General features: G+C 52.2%; 1 protein-coding gene across 1 annotated transcript in view; it reads left to right on the forward strand.

Annotated features, from left to right (window-relative positions):
• Positions 1 to 18,673, forward strand: part of PIK3C2B (phosphatidylinositol-4-phosphate 3-kinase catalytic subunit type 2 beta) — a 42,577-nt gene that overhangs the window by 7,154 nt on the left and 16,750 nt on the right. The window contains exons 5-20 of the mRNA XM_006922869.3: positions 1,892 to 2,003; positions 2,126 to 2,205; positions 2,589 to 2,652; positions 4,110 to 4,256; positions 4,889 to 4,922; positions 5,782 to 5,977; positions 6,998 to 7,120; positions 10,457 to 10,624; positions 11,177 to 11,288; positions 12,451 to 12,593; positions 14,100 to 14,288; positions 15,483 to 15,576; positions 15,717 to 15,811; positions 16,259 to 16,439; positions 17,230 to 17,337; positions 17,970 to 18,062. Coding sequence (XP_006922931.1) covers positions 1,892 to 2,003; positions 2,126 to 2,205; positions 2,589 to 2,652; positions 4,110 to 4,256; positions 4,889 to 4,922; positions 5,782 to 5,977; positions 6,998 to 7,120; positions 10,457 to 10,624; positions 11,177 to 11,288; positions 12,451 to 12,593; positions 14,100 to 14,288; positions 15,483 to 15,576; positions 15,717 to 15,811; positions 16,259 to 16,439; positions 17,230 to 17,337; positions 17,970 to 18,062 — 1,939 coding nt within the window. The remainder of the gene's footprint in view (positions 1 to 1,891; positions 2,004 to 2,125; positions 2,206 to 2,588; positions 2,653 to 4,109; positions 4,257 to 4,888; positions 4,923 to 5,781; positions 5,978 to 6,997; positions 7,121 to 10,456; positions 10,625 to 11,176; positions 11,289 to 12,450; positions 12,594 to 14,099; positions 14,289 to 15,482; positions 15,577 to 15,716; positions 15,812 to 16,258; positions 16,440 to 17,229; positions 17,338 to 17,969; positions 18,063 to 18,673) is intronic.

Below are 18,673 nucleotides of genomic sequence, written 5' to 3' on the forward strand. Positions count from 1 at the left end.
TCTAGAGCAGGGTCTCCTGGCAGAGAGCTTCCCAGGAATCCTGCCACTGTCGTAAGAGAACAAAGGGCAAAGTAGGTCATACCATATGGCTGGTTTGGGTTCTGGCTTGTCACTTACTAGTTGTGAAACTGTGACCTTCAGTTTCTTCTATAAGATATAGTGAGGATTAAATGAACAATCAGTAAATATTAGCAGGGAAGGACCCGTTCAAAGAGAGGAATTCGTGGGGATTGGATTGGATGGATACTGTCATTTCCCTCGACAGTCCCTTAGTCCTTGAGCGCCCAAGTCCAGAGATGGTAGATGAGCTGTCAGGTTCTGACTTCCTGCCAAGACCCAGGAGGAATGCTCAGGGTGAGGTGGAACAGGTTCGACGGTCCTGGGGTCATGCCTCCCCAACTCTAACCTGAATGCACACACAGGAAACCCTTCCACAGAGAAGGTCGACAAGTCCCCAGGGGGCCCGTGTCCATGACTCTTGTCCAGGAGCCCCCTTCCCCTGCCCAGGTTCTTCTCTTCCCTCCCATCAACGGAAAAGTCCAAACTCCTGAGCACAAGACAGCTGCCTTGGGTGGGATGGAAAGGACTCTCTGGGGGTTTCAGAAGGCTGTTAACTCTCAAGAAAGCCCTGTGGTTTCCCACCCTGTCTAGCGGGAGGGGCTGATGCTGGGGGAATGGCAGGTCCAGGATGCAGGCTGCTCTCAGATAAGAACCCCGAGACGGTCCTGGGGGAGGGTTGGGTTTCCTGCCTCCTCCCCCACTCCCACCACACTCTTCCTTCCTTCCAGGGCGCTCCCACCGGACCAGCCCCACGGCCCAGCCTCTTTAGTCCCAGGTTTTGGCTGCAGCTCAGACTTAGCAGGTCGAGGCCTAGATCAAAGGCTTGGCGCCTCGGGATGTGGAGAAACCCCCTTAAGTCCTAGCTGGACCCTGACTGGCCTTGGGCCCGGGGAACCTGTGTCGGCTCTGCACACACCCCTTCCCTTTTCTCCTTTTCTCTCTTCTCCATTGCTGGCCTAGACTCCCAGCTCTGCTGAGGAAGGAAGTCTCTTTCCGGCTTCTGTTTCTCAGCTGCTGGGACCCAACCCAGGCCCGCAGTGTTGGCCCGCAGGTAGGACTCACTCTGCCCCTCTTCTGGGTTTCCTTTTTGACTGAGGTGTGATTTGGGAGGGAGGAAAAAGCTGGATCTTAGGGGGACTCCCTAGGCCCTCCTTCTCTGGGACTTTTGGGGCCGGGGTAGTGTCTCACGTGTTGTTGCTTGTGCAGCGGGAATGGCATGCAGGCAGATGTCTGTCAAGAAGTCCATAGATATTTATATAGTTATTTACAATCAGGCAGGACCCACCGGGGGAGGGGAGAAGGAACCTTTGATGGGCTTCGGGATAACAGATCTGGAATCTTGCTGGGTTTTTTGCTTGGTTGATCTTGGCACCCCAGCTGGTAACAAACAGTGGTGGGTGGGAGACTTAGGACCTCATTGAGCTCCATGCTCAAGCTTGAACACAGGCCGACTTCCAACATGTCCCAGGTACCAAGGCCAAGGGAGTGGGGTTTAAACACTGTCCCCTGAGTTGTCCCTCTGTTCCCCACCCCACCAGAAGTTCCACCCTGGAGTAAACCGGCGATAACAACATAGGTAATAAATAACTGGGAAAGTCAATGTACAGACCAAGGGTTCAGTATTTTAGGTGGCTTTCAGTTAGACAGAACTTTGTTCCTTCCCTGAGCTCTACCATGACATTTTCCAGGAGCCAAGGTCGGGGACACAACACAGGCACCATCCCCGGTACCTCCCCTTCTTCCTGTTTCTCTCTCCCCAAGGCTCAGGTCTACATCTCCCTTCCCACCGAGTCCCCAGGATGCTAATGATCTTGTCCTCCTGTCCCACCAGCAAGCACGCCCTGGGCAGCCATGAGTACATTCAATACTGCCGCAAGTTTGACATTGACATTCGGCTACAGCTGATGGAGCAAAAAGCCGTACGCAGTGACCTGGCCCGGACGGTTCGTGTCAGGGAGATGGGGTGGCAGAGGGTGAAATGGAACATGTTCAGTGGGAGTGGGGCAGGGGCGCTGGGCCGAGATGAAGACACCACCCCTCCCTGAATAGGGCACTTCTTACACAGGTGAACGATGACCAGAGCCCCTCCACTTTGAACTACCTCGTCCATCTGCAAGAGAGGCCAGTCAAACAGACCATCAGCAGGTGAGAGTAGGTACCATCTTGGATGTGGGCCGAGCAGGAAGTCTGAGGGCACCCCAGCAGATAATCTTGCTTACCTTTCTGCCAGGTCCAGGGCTTTTTGCAGGTCTTGGGGGTGGGGCCCAAGAGTCTCAAGGGGAAGATGCCCGCTCCAGGTGTGTTACATCGCTTCCCTATGGTGCTTTGCCATCATTTTCCAGGTGAGAGGTGGCAAAATAGAATGGACTCACTGTCCTTAAGTCTTCAACAGTCTTCATGGGACATATGGAAAGATTGGGAATGCCTTTAAACCAGAGCTGTGGAGAGGGAGGGAGAAAATGGGTCTCCCAGCGTACAGGGTCTGTCCTGACCTCTCTTATGACTTTTCCCTGCCCCCAACTCCCCAGGCAGGCCCTGAGTCTTCTGTTCGACACTTACCACAATGAGGTGGATGCCTTCCTGCTGGCTGATGTGAGTACAGATCCTGGGGCAGGCCCAGCTGCCCAAGGCTCCTTCCCTCCTCTCCCCCAGTCCTCCTGGGATCAGCCTTCCCTAGAAGGGATCTGGAGTGGACACTGAAGATGTGTCAGGATGTTCATTTCCCTGAGTCCTGGGCAGACCTAGACCGTTGGCTGTTGGGCAGCTGGCAAGTGTGTGGAGAGGGGTTATCCGTAGAAGCAGGTCAGGAACCATGCCCGATCCCTGTCTCTGGAGTAGGGCGTCTGCAACGCTAAGGGGCATGGGTTTGTCATCCCCGCTGGTGTACTTGAATGTGCTCTGGGTGTGTCTTGTGAGCAATGAACGCCCAGAAACCTCTGATCTGAGAGGTTCTGCAGTTCTGGTGTCACGAGTGGAAGACCATCAGGAGGTGGAGGGTCCCAGAGGCAGGAAAGGGCCAGGACTCTCTTCACTTGGAGTTTGAAACCTCAAAACCATAACAATAAACATTTGCCCCAAATGTCTTGAAGCTAAAGAAAATCAGATCGGGATCTTCAAAAACAATTCCTGGCTCACTGATCCAGTCAGTAGTGCTCATGGACTCTCTTCCCTTTTGGGGAGTTCAGCATTATATCTAGTTCAACCCTTGTCCCATTGCCTGAATCCCTTCTCTAGCAGCCTCTGCCTGACCACTTCCTGTGATGAGGAGTGAGTTCTCTGAACACCTTTTCTGTGCTAGTCTAGCCCTGTGTTAGTAGTGGCTGCTCTGGACAGAGCAGCATGAGAATTGTCTTAGCTTTCAGGGCGCTTGTGTTCCCAGTAGAAAAATGGAACAGTAACATAAAGCTATCAGTAGATGGAACAGGGTATAATGAGTTAATCAAGGTCTCTTGGAGAGGGATAGATAGGGGGACTAGCCAGGGAAGGCTTTGGGACAGAGGCTGGATTTTAGCTGGTCCATGATTTGAAGGTATACAGGTAATTAGGGCAGGTCTGGTGAGGGAATTCCAAATGAGAAAACTGCAGAAGCCTAAGTGCAGAGGTGACCAAGTGGGTGTGGCATGTCCATTGTACTGAGGCAAGATCTGTCTGGAAATTCTAGATGGTAGTGTGAGAAATAAGGCTGCGTGGGCAAGTAGGGCCTCAGTGTGGTCTCTTCGGCCTCTTTGCTATCCCAGTGGATTGATTTTATTAAAACTGCATGTCTCTACGGGAAACCTTGCGTGCATTTGAATAGTTTAAGTAGACTGCAGCTGGGAGTAAGAGGCAGCTCAGGGAGATGGCTGAGAGAACTGGGGAACGTGGGGGTGCCTCATTTAATTCAGTAGGAGCGATTATTTGCTGCTGATGGATGTTTGAAAAGAAAGCATGGATTCCACTGGTTGCTCCTGGGGGTCATGAGCCCACACTCCTCCCAGCCTGTTCCTTCAATGTGGGGCACTGGAGGCTGAGAGAACTAGCCTGCCAGCCTCCTTGTGCCCCTCTCACAGGGGGACTTCCCACTGAAGGCTGACAGGGTGGTCCAGTCTGTTAAGGCCATCTGCAACGCCCTGGCCGCCGTGGAAACCCCCGAGATCACCAATGCTCTCAACCAGCTGCCCCCCTGCCCCTCTCGCGTGCAGCCTAAAATTCAGAAGGTAATGGGGCCCAGAGCGCTAGTGTGGGGGAAGGGGAGGAGAGGATGTGACAGGTGACTGGTAATCAGCTATTCAGCTACCAAAAGGCTCTCCTCTCCACCTCCATCTTTTGTGTTTGAACAGTTTAACCACAAGAGAAATGGATGCTGAGTGTGTCCCCTCTTCCTGACAACGAGGGTGGGCTAGGGTCTGACCCCTGGGACTGATTGCCAGGAGCCCAGACTCGCAAAAGCTTTACTCACAGTCACTGAGGTATTGCCTGGCAATCTGCAAACCCACCAGGATGGAAAACCAAAATCTCCCTGAGCCAGGGGCTCTGTGACTCCACAGTGGCGGCTGTGTGCTGTGCAGACAGGGCCGACACGACAGGCGCTTGGCCTGTAGTGGAGTGGCCTGAGGGTTGGAGTGTCCCATCTGGGTGGACACGATGATTTTACCCTTGGCCTGGCTCACTCTGTCCATCACGCGGATCTGGTACAAACCATTACTCCGTCCTCCCTGGGGAATCTCTGTTCCTCAAACTTCAGTCGAGTCTGGTCCAGATGAGCGCAGCTGTGAAAAACTTTTCTTCCAGCTGCGACAGGAAAGGCTGTGGCCCTGAAGCTCCCCTCCCTCTTATTTTTCCCCCATAGGACCCTACCGTCTTGGCTGTGAGGGAAAACCGAGGTAAGGGAACTGCTCTCCGTCTTTATCCAGTAGGGGCAGCTGCAAACTGTGGACTCTGTCCAGATTCCTTTTTCTCGCTGGCCCCCTTGATTGATGGGTCCAGGTCTGCCTATGTGTGTGTGTTTTCCTATATGAGGCATGGACACAGCTGGAAAGCACATTTCTTTCCACAAAATGTTTTCCCATTATTTTTACTAGTTATTCCTGTGGTGTCCCTGGGAGATGGTGATGAGGTGGTGTAAATGTGAGGGTGGGGGTGGTGAGGCAGTTAGCCCTGGGTTCCAGATGGGAAAACTCTCCCTTGGGAAGGTTGTGATTATTCTCCCGGCTGCTCACAATCCCTGCATTTCCAAGTTGGGGTAGGCCTGGGGAGAGGGCGATAAAGAATTTTTCGCTAGGATTTTCCCTGAGTCTTTTAAGCAGAACTTTGGCCTACAAAGCCCATATCTCTGGGGTTTTTGGTCAGTGATTACCAGTCTTTTGGGTTTCATGGACCAATAAAGTGTCCCCAAAAGTATTATTTTGGGGATTAACATAGAAATTGTCAGCTCATATTTTGCCAAGAAAACTTACCTGATTCCCACTATTTCCTAAAAGAAAGTACATTTAACATTAAAGTTGCGATACGTAAAAATAAGGACATTTAAAATTTAATATGTCATTTTATGAGAAGCTCATGACATGCTCCTATTTTTTTCACATTCTACCACAGATGGGTGAACTTTGTCACAGCTATTAGAAAACCGGCTGGCATTTGGGGACAATTTCCTAGAGTATCCCATCCTAGCCAGCGCCATGGCAACAAGATGGGGCTCGTTTAGGCCTCATGACTTTTCCTTCTGACCCCTCCCTTTCACAGAGAAGGTCGTGGAAGCCTTGACAGCTGCCATCTTGGACCTGGTGGAGCTGTATTGCAGCACATTCAATGCAGACTTCCAGACAGCAGTGCATGGGAGCCATAAGCATGATCTGGTACAGGAGGCCTGCCATTTCTCCAGGTGCCTGGCCTTCACCGTCTATGCCACCCACCGCATCCCCATCACCTGGGCTACCAGGTGAGCCCAGCGCTGATGGCCTCTTGGAAGGAGCAGAGTTTGACTTTCGGATGGCAGTTTTGGATCTGTGGCATCATGGTGCATGGTGGCTGAGGGGGAGAGCTGAGTGCTTGAGGGGGACATGGGCTGGGACATACCAGAGGAGAGAGCAAGTCCCCTAAGGAGATGGAGAAGAGGCAGCAGTGGGCAGATCCTGCCATTCCCTCTCAGAGCTGGCTGCATCGGCATCCCTGCCCCCTCCCATCCAAGGCCAGCTGATGAAGACAGGTGACAGATGGCCAGGCTTCCCAGATCCAGTGCATGCCCCTCGGCCAATAACTGCAGTCCCCTGCAGTCGCACAATGGGAGGGGGTGGGGTGGTGGGAGATGACCCTTTGTCTGGAGCTCTCTAGGCCCGCAGTGGTGGGTGGGTGTGGAGGGGCCGGTTCATTTGGTAATCCTCAGCTCCCCAGCATCCAAAGCCTGGGGGAATAGGCCTTTGGCTCTCCCTCCTCCTCAGGGGGCCCCTCCCCCTCCCTTTCCCTTCTCTCTTTGTTCCTCACTTAATGTATTCCTCTGGGCGATTGGCAGTGAACAAAGGAGGCAGCTTGGGAAACCAGGGCCTTCTCTGACCTCTTCTGTCAGGCACCTGTCACGAACCACAGGGACCCCCATGTGCTGGCATTCATGTCGGCATATGTCGTTTTCATCCCCCCGCCCTTCTCACCTGCGCATGCGCACACAAGTGCACACCGACCCCCGAAGGGCTGGAGCTGACTGTGAGGAGAAGGCTGTTTGGCTGGTTTTCCACGAAGAAGGAAGAAAAACCATGTCTCAACATGGAGCCTGAACGGGGCAGAGGGATCCAGGTGTGCTGCTCCCGGAGCACACCTCTGCAAATCCAATTTGGCTGCCCTATGATCCCATGTTGTGGTCCTCAGAGACCTAGAGGAGTTTTACCAGGGGAAATGGAGTTTGGCGTTTGTTGGGTGACTGGGGTTTGGGAGCTGAGTGTCTCGACCTGCTCCCTTTCTCTTGTAGCTATGAAGACTTCTACCTCTCCTGCTCCCTCAGTCATGGCGGCAAGGAGCTGTGCAGCCCCCTGCAGACCCGAAGGGCTCACTTCTCCAAGTACCTCTTCCACCTCATCATCTGGGACCAGTGGTAAGCCCTTCTCCCCGGCTCCTGAACAGCCAGACTCAAGAGGAGGAGCCCACCAGGCTCTGTCGCCAAACTCCAACCAGACATGTAGTTCAACTTCTTGAGTCTCCACTTCCCTAACTCTTAAATAGGAATAAATATAATTTCTCCTCCTCAGGCTGTTATGGGACTCCAGTGCCAAGTATTCACAAAGGCTCTTTGTAAAGCACAAAGGACCACATCCATGTTAGTCGTTAGTTTTAATGATAATTCGCTGTTTTGATCTTGTCTCCCTTAAAAGGTTTCACTGGCTTTTCTTCCCCAAGTTTTCACAGAATAGAGAGAGGGCCTTATAGATGGAGAAGGGAAGGTTGTCTAGAGAAAAGAGCACAGAGAGCAGGCTGTATTCTGCTTTGTTTCTAGTCCTAGGTTCTCTTTGGCCTCTCTGTGCTTCGGTTTTTCAAACTGTAAAGTGGAGACATTGGTTTAACTCAGAGACAGTTGTGGCACTGATATGAGAGAAGTTATAAATACGAAACCATAAACACAAGATAATAATAATCACCATTTATCAACACTAATTTGCTGCCAGGAAGGCAGGCGTCAGCCAAGCAAAGCAGGAAGGAAACGGAGGCGAGCGCGCCGCGGACGGTTGCAGGTGTTTCTGTGCTGTGCTCTGTCCTCACTGCAGATAATCCGAAAGCCCTGGTTTGCTGCCCCAGGTTCACTTCCCCAGACTGACGATATCTGAGCAGAACTACTACTTCAGTATTTGGAGTTCAGATTAGAGAGACTAAGAAGGGTCCTTGGGGAGGCCAAGGATGCCGAAAGAGGTAGATGGAGAGTCTGTGGAAATGTTGGGCGGGGGGTCATTTTACTGATGGAGAACTGGGGAGGCAGGCCCTTCCTCCTGTCTTCACACTTATGTAATTCTGAGGGCAATAAAGGTGTGAATAAAGTACTTTAATGAAGTGTTAGGGCAGGAGAGACTCCTTGGAGGCCAAGGTCGGCTGCATTAAGTGGCTCCTGAGTTCACCATCCCCTTGGCATTCTCAGGCCTCAGTTACTTCTGCTGCCAAGGAAAGGGTGCTGTTTAGTGCTCTGGCCCAGGCAGACCCCACAAAATTGGCCTCAGACCCTTTTCCTTTATAGTATCAGAGGTGTAGAAGCAGCCTGCCTGCTGGCCCTAAGCCTGCCTCTTCTGTGGGTCTCATTCCTCTGCCTGTCTGAGATCTCTGCCTTGAGTCTCAAAGGGCTGGTCCCCTGCCTAGAGCCTTGTAGAGGGTGTCATCTCAGCACTGCCCATCCAGGTGCTCCACAGGAGACCTCTTTGCACCTTCATTGTGAAGACCAAGGCGTCTGAGAGAAGGCACTACAGTGTAAAGTTCAGAGCACAGGCTTTGGGTGTAGTCCTCCTCCCATCCTTCATGTACGTGCAACTGTGGGCAGGTCATTCAACCCAAAACGGACATGGTAGTAGGGCCTGCCCCATAGGGTTGTTTGAGAGCAGTTGGGATATTGCAAGTAAAGTTTTTGGCACAACACCTAACACATGATAAATGCTTTCTTCTTTGTCTTATTCTTAGCCGGGGGAGCCCTTTCAGTTCTGGTTTCTCTGTTCCAAGTGACTGACATAGTGATTTGTGATACATGGGGATATTTGTGCATGAAAGTGTTATCTGCGTAGCCCACTTCCAGTACAGTAGCCACGGTGTAACATAGCAAAAAGCACATAGGCAGTGTACACACAAAGAACACATCACACAAAGTGAAGCTGTGTTCTCTTTTTCACTGATGAGGAAACCAAAACGCAGAGGAGTGAGCTGTTGCCCAAGGTCGTAAGTGGCAGAACCAGGACTGGAATCCTTGCATCCCAGGAACCCTTCCTGGAGGAGGCAGCCCTTTTATGTGATGTGATTTTGACGAATGGGCGGCAGAGAGAAGGGAAGGGGTTTCTTAGGCAAGGAGATGGTTCAGGGTTGCAGCTAACCTACTCGTTATGTTGTCTGACTCCGGGTGAAGGTTCATGGGAAGTTTGATTCGAGGGGGTATGGTTTTAGTTAGAAACTTTCCTCATTCCACTTTTACTCCAGACAAGAGGCTAGAAAAAAACGAGATCAGGCTCAGCTCCCTCTGTTCTTTGCCGTGGGGTCAGCTGATTCTCTCCTGCTGCAGCAGTACAGGGATCAGCTAACACTCAAAATAGGCCCAGCAGCCTCGCTCTGCCACCCAAGCCAACCCCCAGCTTGGCATGTCCACCGGCTGATGGAGGGGCCCTAATTATAGCTGTGGGCCCCCCAGGGTAGAAGCTGCCGGACAGAGCAGGGCTCTGCCAGTCTCTGGCTGGAGGGAGGGAGGGCCTCACTTGGGTGGAGATTCCCCTGGAGGAATGAGGGGCAGCATGGAGGCTGCTTTATCGTGAAATTGCTAACAGTGGGGGTGGCTGCTTTGCCTCTGTGCCCTCTGGCATAGAAGCTGGGCCCAGGCTGCCCAGAAGGGTGTGACAGTGTGGACTTTGGCCCAGGGACAGCTTCCCCAAAGGTAATGTGGGCCTTCCCTCTCTTTTTTACAGCTCTACCTCACCCCACCCTAGCTCTTTATCCTGAACTCTGAGTGGGTGGCCGGGTGTGATTCTGGCAGGGGAGCCTGGGAGGGAACATCTGGGCTTGGGTAGTGGTGAGGGCTGTGTGTCCCAGTTCTTCTGGCCCTGCCAATGGCTTTCTCACCACTACCCCTCCACCCCTGAACTTCGAAAGGCCTCTCTTCTTTATCCCTTGGGCTTTGAAAATATTTGAGATGAGAACAAACTATCTCGTGCCCCCAGAGGTTAGGAGAAAAGGGGACAGGGTGAGGACAGACAGGTGGAGGACTGTGGGGGAGGGTGAACTGAAGGCAGAGAACATGCTGCTGCTTCCTGGTGGTTCTCAGTAGCAGGAAGTGGGGGAGGGATGGGATTATTAACTGGAAAAGGATTGTCAAAAGAAGCAACTCCTTGGTGGCCCTCTGCAGAAATCCTGAAACAAGGGAAGGAGTATGGCTTATAGTGTGGGACATGTAGTCACCTGAACTCTGAGGTGGCTCTGTTCTGTCTGGTCACCATCAGTAGCCCCCAAATCAGGGATGTTTGCCTCACTCCACTGAGAGTCTGCAAAGACACCATAATGTGCTTCTAGGATCATCCAGTGGAGGTTTTACCTATAGTTTGGGACTGTCCTGGTTCTGTAGGAAGGCTTCCCCAGGGAACACGTCCATATCCTCAGAGGGAAGCCAAGTTCTCAGCCTCAACTTGACTTCCTGGGCCTCCTGTCTCTTGAAGCCCCAGGGGTGGCACCTCCTGATGTGGTTTCCTGTTCTCCCTAGGATCTGCTTCCCGGTGCAGGTGAACCGGCTGCCTCGGGAGACACTGCTGTGTGCCACTCTCTATGCTCTGCCCATCCCCCCTCCTGGGAGCGCCTCGGAGGCCAACAAGCAGCGGCGGGCGCCTGAAGCCCTGGGCTGGGTCACTACTCCGCTCTTCAACTTCAGGCAGTATGTGAGCCCAGGGCAGCAGCTCCTTGGCCTTGGAAGGGAAGGAGGGGGACAGAGAAAGGGTTGGCCATGAGGGGCTCACCGGCAGAGTCCAGAGAGTCCCAGCCCTGGTGGAGGGGACTAAGGTACAGGACTAGTGACCAGGACAATCGATGTAACCAAGAGCTACTGGGAAGCACTGGTGGCACAGGACTGTTGGGGAGAGGAACGGAAATGCACTGCTGGGGTAACATATCTTCTGGTCTTGTCATCGGAAGGACCTTAAAGGTGATCTAGTCCAGTTCTCTACCTCAGGAAGGCATCCCTGCCACAAGGTCATCCCGACCAGGGTGTGGTTAGCTCAGAAAGGCTTCCTGGAAGTTTGAGGGAGTGGAGGGCTTTTCTAGGGCTTGGAAGAAGAAAAAGGCTACGGGCTAGGGGGAGAATGAGAGAGAGAGGATATGCATGATGGCTTCAAGGAGAAAAGGCAGATTTTTGCACGGGGGAGCAGGAGGAAAACCATGTCCTTAGCCACTGGGTTTGTTGGCTCACCCCACCTTCTATCTTCCTTAGCATCCTGACCCGTGGCCGAAAGCTTCTGGGCTTATGGCCAGCAACACAGGAAAACTCCAGTGCCCGCTGGAGTTCACCTAATTTCCACCAGCCGGACAGTGTCATCCTCCAGGTGAGAGCCCAGCCTCAGTCCCTGCCTCCCACCTGCTCATCAGGACCACACCGGAGTCAGCTCCAAGTTTTTCCCAGAAGTTGGGCTGGGATAGAGGAGAAACTGCTGGAACTTTGGGTCTGAGATAACGATGTGACTGAAGCAACTGGGTGAATGTGGTTAGACTTGGAGTGAGAGGGTGAGTTCTGTGGAATCTATGCCCCCTCTTCTGGAGGTTAACTTTGATTTCAAGGAAACCGAAAGCAGGGTCTGAGACTCTCCCCACTCATGGCTCAACTCCATTCGAGCCCCTTGTATCGAACCCTCATATTACTAAGTCTGATAAAATCTGAGCTATTCACTGCTGGAAACCCTCCCCGTGGCCGGTCACTCAGTGCTCTAGCAGGTGGATGCACTTGTGGGGAGAAAGGGAGGAGCTGGTCAGGGCCAAGGTCTGGTTACCGGTTTCTGCCTCCCGCTCCTGTGGTCAGCAGATGCTTTGGTATGGAACATGGAATATCAAAGTAGATATAGAATGAGATAGAATGAAAGCTCTAAGAGGCAGGTGTCTTTGTCATTTTATTTACTTCTATATGCCCATATTATTGGGCACATATTGGGGTTTAGTAAACATTTGTTGAATGAGGGAGTGCAGAACTCCTTTTGAGAACTGGCTCACTCAGCTCCAATATCCTTTTTAGGAAGATGAACATCTGAAGCATAGAGCAGGGGACCCAGAATCGCAGGCTGTAGCATCGGCAGGGTCCTCACCAACTCCTGCTATCTGGCAGCAGTGCCCTCCAGGACCACATTGAAGGCTCACCAACCTTAGCTTGGAGGCTTCTAGTGGCTCAGCCTGGTGACACTTCTGTTCAGAGTTCTGGCCTGGGGCCAGCCCCCTCACCTAGAATGCATTTCAGACCAACCTCTTCTGTACTTGCCCATTTTTATTTCTCTTCATTTCCTTCTCTTATTTTGCTGGAAGTTACTGCCGGAAAGGACTTTAGAGGGCACCACGTTTAACAGGATGATTTTATAGACAACCTGAGAGTGAGGAAGGGAGGGAGGGAGGGCGGGAGACAGACAGGAACCCTGGCGTGAGAGAAGCTGGAGACCATAGTAGGTGGCAACTCCCCCTCACCTGCCTGTTCTCTCTCCTTGCTTCTCTGACGCCATCCCCCAGATTGACTTCCCCACCTCAGCCTTCGACATCAAGTTCACCAGCCCCCTTGGCGACAAGTTCAGCCCCTGCTATGAGTTTGGCAGCCTCCGGGAAGAAGACCAACGTTTGCTTAAAAACATCATGCAGAAGGAGTCCCTGTACTGGTGAGGCCCATGCCATCCCCCATGTGTGGCTCAGGTGCCACTAAGTCTACCACATCCTGTGTGACCTCTCTCACCCCCCATCTTTAGGTCCTTGTCCTCCTGCTTTGGGAGTAGAGGTGGGATGGGGTAGGCATTGCCACCTGGGCGAGAAATTGTGGAGAGAAGGCTCTGCCCCCAGGCCTTTTCTCATGAGCTGACAGTGGGCAAAGTGGAGTCATCAGGGTCAGGAAGTTAGATCTGGGATGTGGTTCCATAGGGTAGCGGTTAGCATGTCTGCTTTACACACAGAAGGCCTTGGTTCACACCCCAGTGGAGCCGCGGTCCATAGTCTATGGCCATGCCACCCTGCACAAGCCCGATGTCTGATCCCGGAAGCTAAGCAGGGTCAGGCCTGGTTAGCACTTGGATGGAAGACTACCTAGGAAGTCTAGGTGCTGTAGGCATAAATATTGAAATAATTAAAAAAAAGAAAAGGAAGTTACATCTGGGAATGCCCGTCCCCACGCTCGGAACTTGGCCCGGACTCAGCTTGTCAAGGGGACCAGAGCTTTGCCCACACCCCAGATAAGCTGTCCATTGGGGCAGCTGGTTGCTGACTACACCACCCTACCCCCTACGCCTTCCACACTCACACAGAGCCTTTGCGTTTCTCTGGCCCTGTCACTTTACAAAAAGGATCAGGTGTCAAGGCAAGCTGGCAGTTCTTAGGGGCGAGGGAATCGAAGCTGATCTCATCCTCTGGGCTGCTTCTCTTACCAGGATTAGAGAAGCGGGTGAGGAACCAGGAGCTGGAGGAGCTGGTGGCCTCTGGGATTCTCTGCTGCCTACTCTCTCTCTGTACCTTTCTGGCTCCTGTAGGACCCTGTGCATGTGGGCAGGGAGAACCAAGAGAGACAGGTCTCATCTCTCTCAAGTCCCACCCAGCACAGCCAGAATAGCTGAGTGACTGCAGGCCTCCCCTGCCCCCACTCCTCTGCTGATCCTTGGCTTCATTAGCCCCTCAGCTTCCTTCTCCCATTAGACACCTGATCTCAGACAAGGCCTAATTATCTATAGGTCCTGTAAAACCTCCATCTGGCCCCAGGAAGCCCCAGGAGGCCTCTCGGCTGCCCAGACCCTGCCATGTGGGAACTACTGCCCTCTGGTGGCTCTCCTTGGAATTAGCGCCCTTAGGGCATCCTCAGGAAGGGGAGCAAATTTGGTGCTCTTGGCCCTGCCTCAGTCTGAGATGTCCCAGAGTCAGCATTGAAATGAGATTTGGGCCCTGGTTCCCTTCACACATTGCAATCACCTAGGCATCTTTAAAAAAATACCAATGTTGTTTCCCCAGACATTCTGACTTAATTGGTATGGGGTGCGGCCTGGGCATGAGGATTTTATAAAGCTCCCCAGGTAATGTGCAGCAAAGTTGGGGAACCACTGGGTTGTAGAACATAGCATTCTCTTGGGGAGTAAGTACCCTACCCTCTGGCTGACTGTTCTCTCTCACTTTCCCCTACCACCTAGGCTCACGGATGCTGACAAGAAGCGCCTGTGGGAGAAGCGATATTATTGCCACTCAGAGGTGAGCTCGCTCCCCCTGGTGCTTGCCAGCGCCCCCAGCTGGGAGTGGGCTTGCCTGCCCGACATCTATGCTCTCCTGAAGCAGTGGACCCCCATGAACCACCAGGATGCCCTGGGGCTCCTGCATGCCACGTGAGTTGTAACACCCACCTTTCCTGACTAAGTGTGCTTCCGGAAGCCAGGGCTTGGTGCTGCCCATCAGTGTGACCTGAGCCAGCCCTGGGGAAAGTGGCAAAGTAGGCCTGGAAATTCAGGCTTTTCCGCTTCTATTTTTTCTGCTTTTTCTTTGTCTCGCTTTCCCCCCAATGTTTCTCAAACATACAACAAAATTGAAAATTTTACAGTGAACGTCCACCTACTCACCACCTGGATTCTTACTATTAACATTTGCTCTATTTGCTTTATATTGTGTGTACATCCATCTATTCACCCATCAGTCCATCTTATGTTTTTATGCATTTTGATGTAAATTGTAGACACCTTAACTCTCTCCTAAATACATTAGCATGAATATCATCGACTAGAACTCAATGTTTGTTTGTTTTTTGTTCTGAGGCAAAATTTACATGTAAGGAAATACCTCATCCTTACTTGCACAATTGCTGAGTTTTGAAGAGTTCTGAAAAGTGCACACACCTGTGTAACGCAAACCTTAATCTATAATAGTCCTCTCTTCCCTCTTCCTTCTGGGGAGGAAGGGTTCTTTGGGGACACAAGGCTCCCAGTCTCAGGCCCCTGGGCTGCTTTTTCCAGACAGTACCCAGTATTCTCGGCTTCCTTCTCACCTTCTCAGGAATTAAAATGTACTCGATCCATGTGTCTTACCTTCAGGACTTTTGGAGACAGTGGTTTTGCTCTCCTAAACTAATTGTGCCAAGGCGTACGGGCTTATATAAAATTCCATGACTCTGTTATTTGCCCAGCAAAATTTGCATTAAAGGATGGTACCAAGACACAATAATGCTTTAACCCTCATGAAGGCTCTTTGATGATGGGACTTTCTGGTATAGTAAGAATGAAGGAAGAGATCTTTGGGAGTGGGATTGAGGACTTTGTCCCATTTTCCATGAATTGTACAAGGAATGAACATGACCACCTTCCTATTCTTCCATGGCCTGAGGCCAATTCTGACCAGGAGGCAGGGCCATTCTTGAGGTTGCTATCCAGAGAAGGTGCTAAGGATTCTTCTAGAGGCTTTGGCAGCGTCTGGAGGATATTGCCTTTTCTCCATGCATGGCTCCGAAGCCCAGGTGTGAGAGTGCTGGCTCACTATGGTGCCGCCAGGCCTGCAGCTGGGCGAACAGGGCATTGGGCTCTGTTTTGCAGCTTCCCGGACCAGGAGGTGCGACGTATGGCCGTCCAGTGGATCGGCTCGCTGTCAGACGCCGAGCTGCTTGACTACCTGCCCCAGCTTGTGCAGGTGGGTGGGTTGGCCTGCTGGAGTTGCAATGATCCCACCTGCAAGCCCCCATGTCGGTCCGTACTCTGAAGGGCAGGGATACTGGTAGGTATAGATTACAGGCAGTCAATACTGCCTTCCCTTCCCTCTCTGTTAAACAGGCCCTGAAGTACGAGTGCTACCTGGACAGCCCTTTGGTGCGCTTCCTCCTGAAACGAGCAGTCTCTGACTTGAGAGTGACTCACTACTTTTTCTGGTAAAACTGTGTGCAGAGAAGTGGGGGGAGACCCGTGTCCTTGTGACTGTTTGACTCCTAGGCATGCAGGGTGGCGAGCTGAGCTGTCTGGATTCTAGCATGCTACTGACCTACCATGCAGCTTGGGCCAGCCTCTTATGCTCAGGGGACCTTAGTCCACCTTTATGTAGCACAGCGAGGCTCTTCCTTGGCCCGCCCCACATCCACACGTGGCACAAAGAAAGCAGAAATGGATGCCAAGGGGCTTTGAGCTCTCCTTAAAGGCAGAGTGGGCACATTCTGGAATATGGGTGAATACCTCTGTATAAGCTGGCACACAGAGTCTATTTCTCCTCCCAGATCTGAGGTGGGTTTCCCAGGGCTGGAGCTGGGTCTGACCCCTGCCCCCCACACCCTTGCCTGTGGCCCCTTGAGCTTGCTGACTCCCTACTCCCTTTGCCTTGCCAGGTTGCTGAAGGACGGCCTCAAGGACTCCCAGTTCAGCATCCGCTACCAGTATCTGCTGGCAGCCTTGTTGTGCTGCTGTGGCAAGGGGCTGAGAGAGGAGTTTAACCGCCAGTGCTGGCTTGTCAACACCCTGGCCAAACTGGCCCAGCAGGTTCGGGAGGCTGCTCCATCTGCTCGGCAGGTGAGTGGGGACAGGCTGCCTCTACCCATTTCTGGTCCCAGGCTTCTACAGCCAGTCATTAACTTCTTAGGCATTTTGACCAGCAGGATGGCACTTGACCAGCCTCTAATTTAGGGGCTGGAAGGAGGTGACTCTCTCTAACCAATAGGCTGCAAGCTGGATACAGACCTTGGATATGTTTTGTTTGGCCTGAAAAGTATTAAAATTTTTATTTAACCTTTTGCCTTAAAGGCTAAGCAGAGTTGTGTAAGTTGTTCACTGCACAAGAGCACCCAGCCAAAGGGGGCGAATGAGGGCTGAAATCCAGCCAGACTTTACTATTCTGTGTGCCATGGCTCAGGCCTGTTGCCAGCCAGGGCGGGCACCTTTATCTGTTTGCACAGAGGCACTGCATTAGGCCGGCAATGTGGCTGGTTGCTAACATTTAATGATTGGGCGATTATAAAGTCCAGGTTGGCTTTTCTTGGCAAGAGCCCGAGCAGCCTCTCTCCCTCGACATGCAGTCTGCCCATAGTTCACTGGGGCCTCCTTTAAGCTGTTCTCTCATCACCTGGCCCCTCGAGACGTTTGGGCTTGCTGCCTGTGCACTGTCCCAGGTGGGGCTATGGGAGGAGGGGTCTTCCTTTTTCACAGTCTCCTGGAGGTTGTCTGCACTTCTGGGGTCGGCGGTGGGATTGTTTACATACTAGTTACTACTGGGCACCCACCCTAGGGAGAGACCTGGTTCTGAGTTGGGCTTATGGTCCCCTCACCTCACTCCTCCTCCTGTCCCTCCTCCTGTCCCTCTTAGGGGATCCTTCGCACAGGCTTGGAGGAGGTGAGACAGTTCTTTGTCCTCAATGGCTCCTGCCGTCTGCCGCTTAGCCCCAGTCTGCTGGTTAAGGGCATTGTGCCCAGGGTGAGTGACCATTGGGGTTGGGCACTTGGAGCAGGGAGGGCTCGATGGAGGCGAGGTCCTTGCCGACCTGGTTACTGAGATATATGAGGAAGAAAGATACGTTTGGGGCCTCTCCTCAACCCTAACATGTAGGGGCTTTGGCCCAACAGCTGTGCAGAGTGGAGGAGCTGGGTCGGGGGCTGGATGAGTGTCTCGTGATGCGGTTGGGTTGAAGCCAGGCTGGGGAAGCTGTTGTCTGTTATTTAAGAGCGCCGTCTGTGCCTGGAACCACTCCGAGTGCCTCGTGCTAGTTATTGCAGTTCATCATCACGACTCTTATGAAGTCACTACTGTTGGGAGCCCCATTTCACGAGAGTAAACTGAGGTACAGGTGGGACACGTGACTCACCAGAAGTCACACAACTAGTAAGTTGTATGCAGAATGAACTGAAGGGGAAGAGATCGGTGCTGGAGCTGAGGTCGTAACAAACTGAACAGGATGATGACAGTAGGGACGGAAGAAAGGAATGGGGCTCTGAGAAATCTAGAAGAAATTATGAGCAGGTAGACTGCCAGCAGCTGGTAGACCGGCCATTTTCTTTCCTGTGCATGGACCACCCTGACCCTTGTCACTACACTCTCTACTGTGGCAGGACTGTTCCTACTTCAACTCCAATGCAGTTCCCCTCAAGCTCTCCTTCCAGAATGTGGATCCACTGGGTGAGAACATCCGAGTCATTTTTAAGGTGAGGACACTTCTTCAAGCCTGGTAGGACAGACGGGGTAGGAAGAAGGAGAGGAAGGAGCCCAAGGGTAACAGAAGAGCCCCAGACCAGTTCTCTTCTCACTCTTCCATGCTGCCACTTTAATATATGAAAGATCATCGGGCAAAAAGAAATAGACAGACCCTGCCTGGTTGGGACATGGAAGGAGTCAGCCGACAGCTCAATATACGGAAGCGCTTTCTAGGAGGTAGAGCTACCCCTACAATGGAATGGATGAGGTAGTGAACTGTTTGTCCCTGGGGGTATTCAAGCAGAAGCCGAATGACTATGTGGCAGTGATGTTGAAGGGGAAATTAATATATCTGGTGCAGTTGGACTAGTTGAACCATAAGGCCCTGTAATTGATACATCCATGCTTCTGAGAAGTGAATAATAGTCTCAGGGCATGTAATTTAGTGGGGGAGATAAAATGCATATACAGGATTTGATTTTATACATATATATGTGTGTGCAGTGTGTAAATTCTGAATCTGAGGTATAAGCATTCAAGTTTTAAAAAGACTTGATGGTCAGGAGGGCTGCAGGAAAAAGGGGAACCTGACTTCAATTCCAATGAAGATGTGGGGTTGGGG

The sequence above is a fragment of the Pteropus alecto genome, unplaced genomic scaffold (genome assembly GCF_000325575.1).
Source record: "Pteropus alecto unplaced genomic scaffold, ASM32557v1 scaffold359, whole genome shotgun sequence".
In the NCBI taxonomy this organism is placed as follows: Eukaryota; Metazoa; Chordata; class Mammalia; order Chiroptera; family Pteropodidae; genus Pteropus; species Pteropus alecto.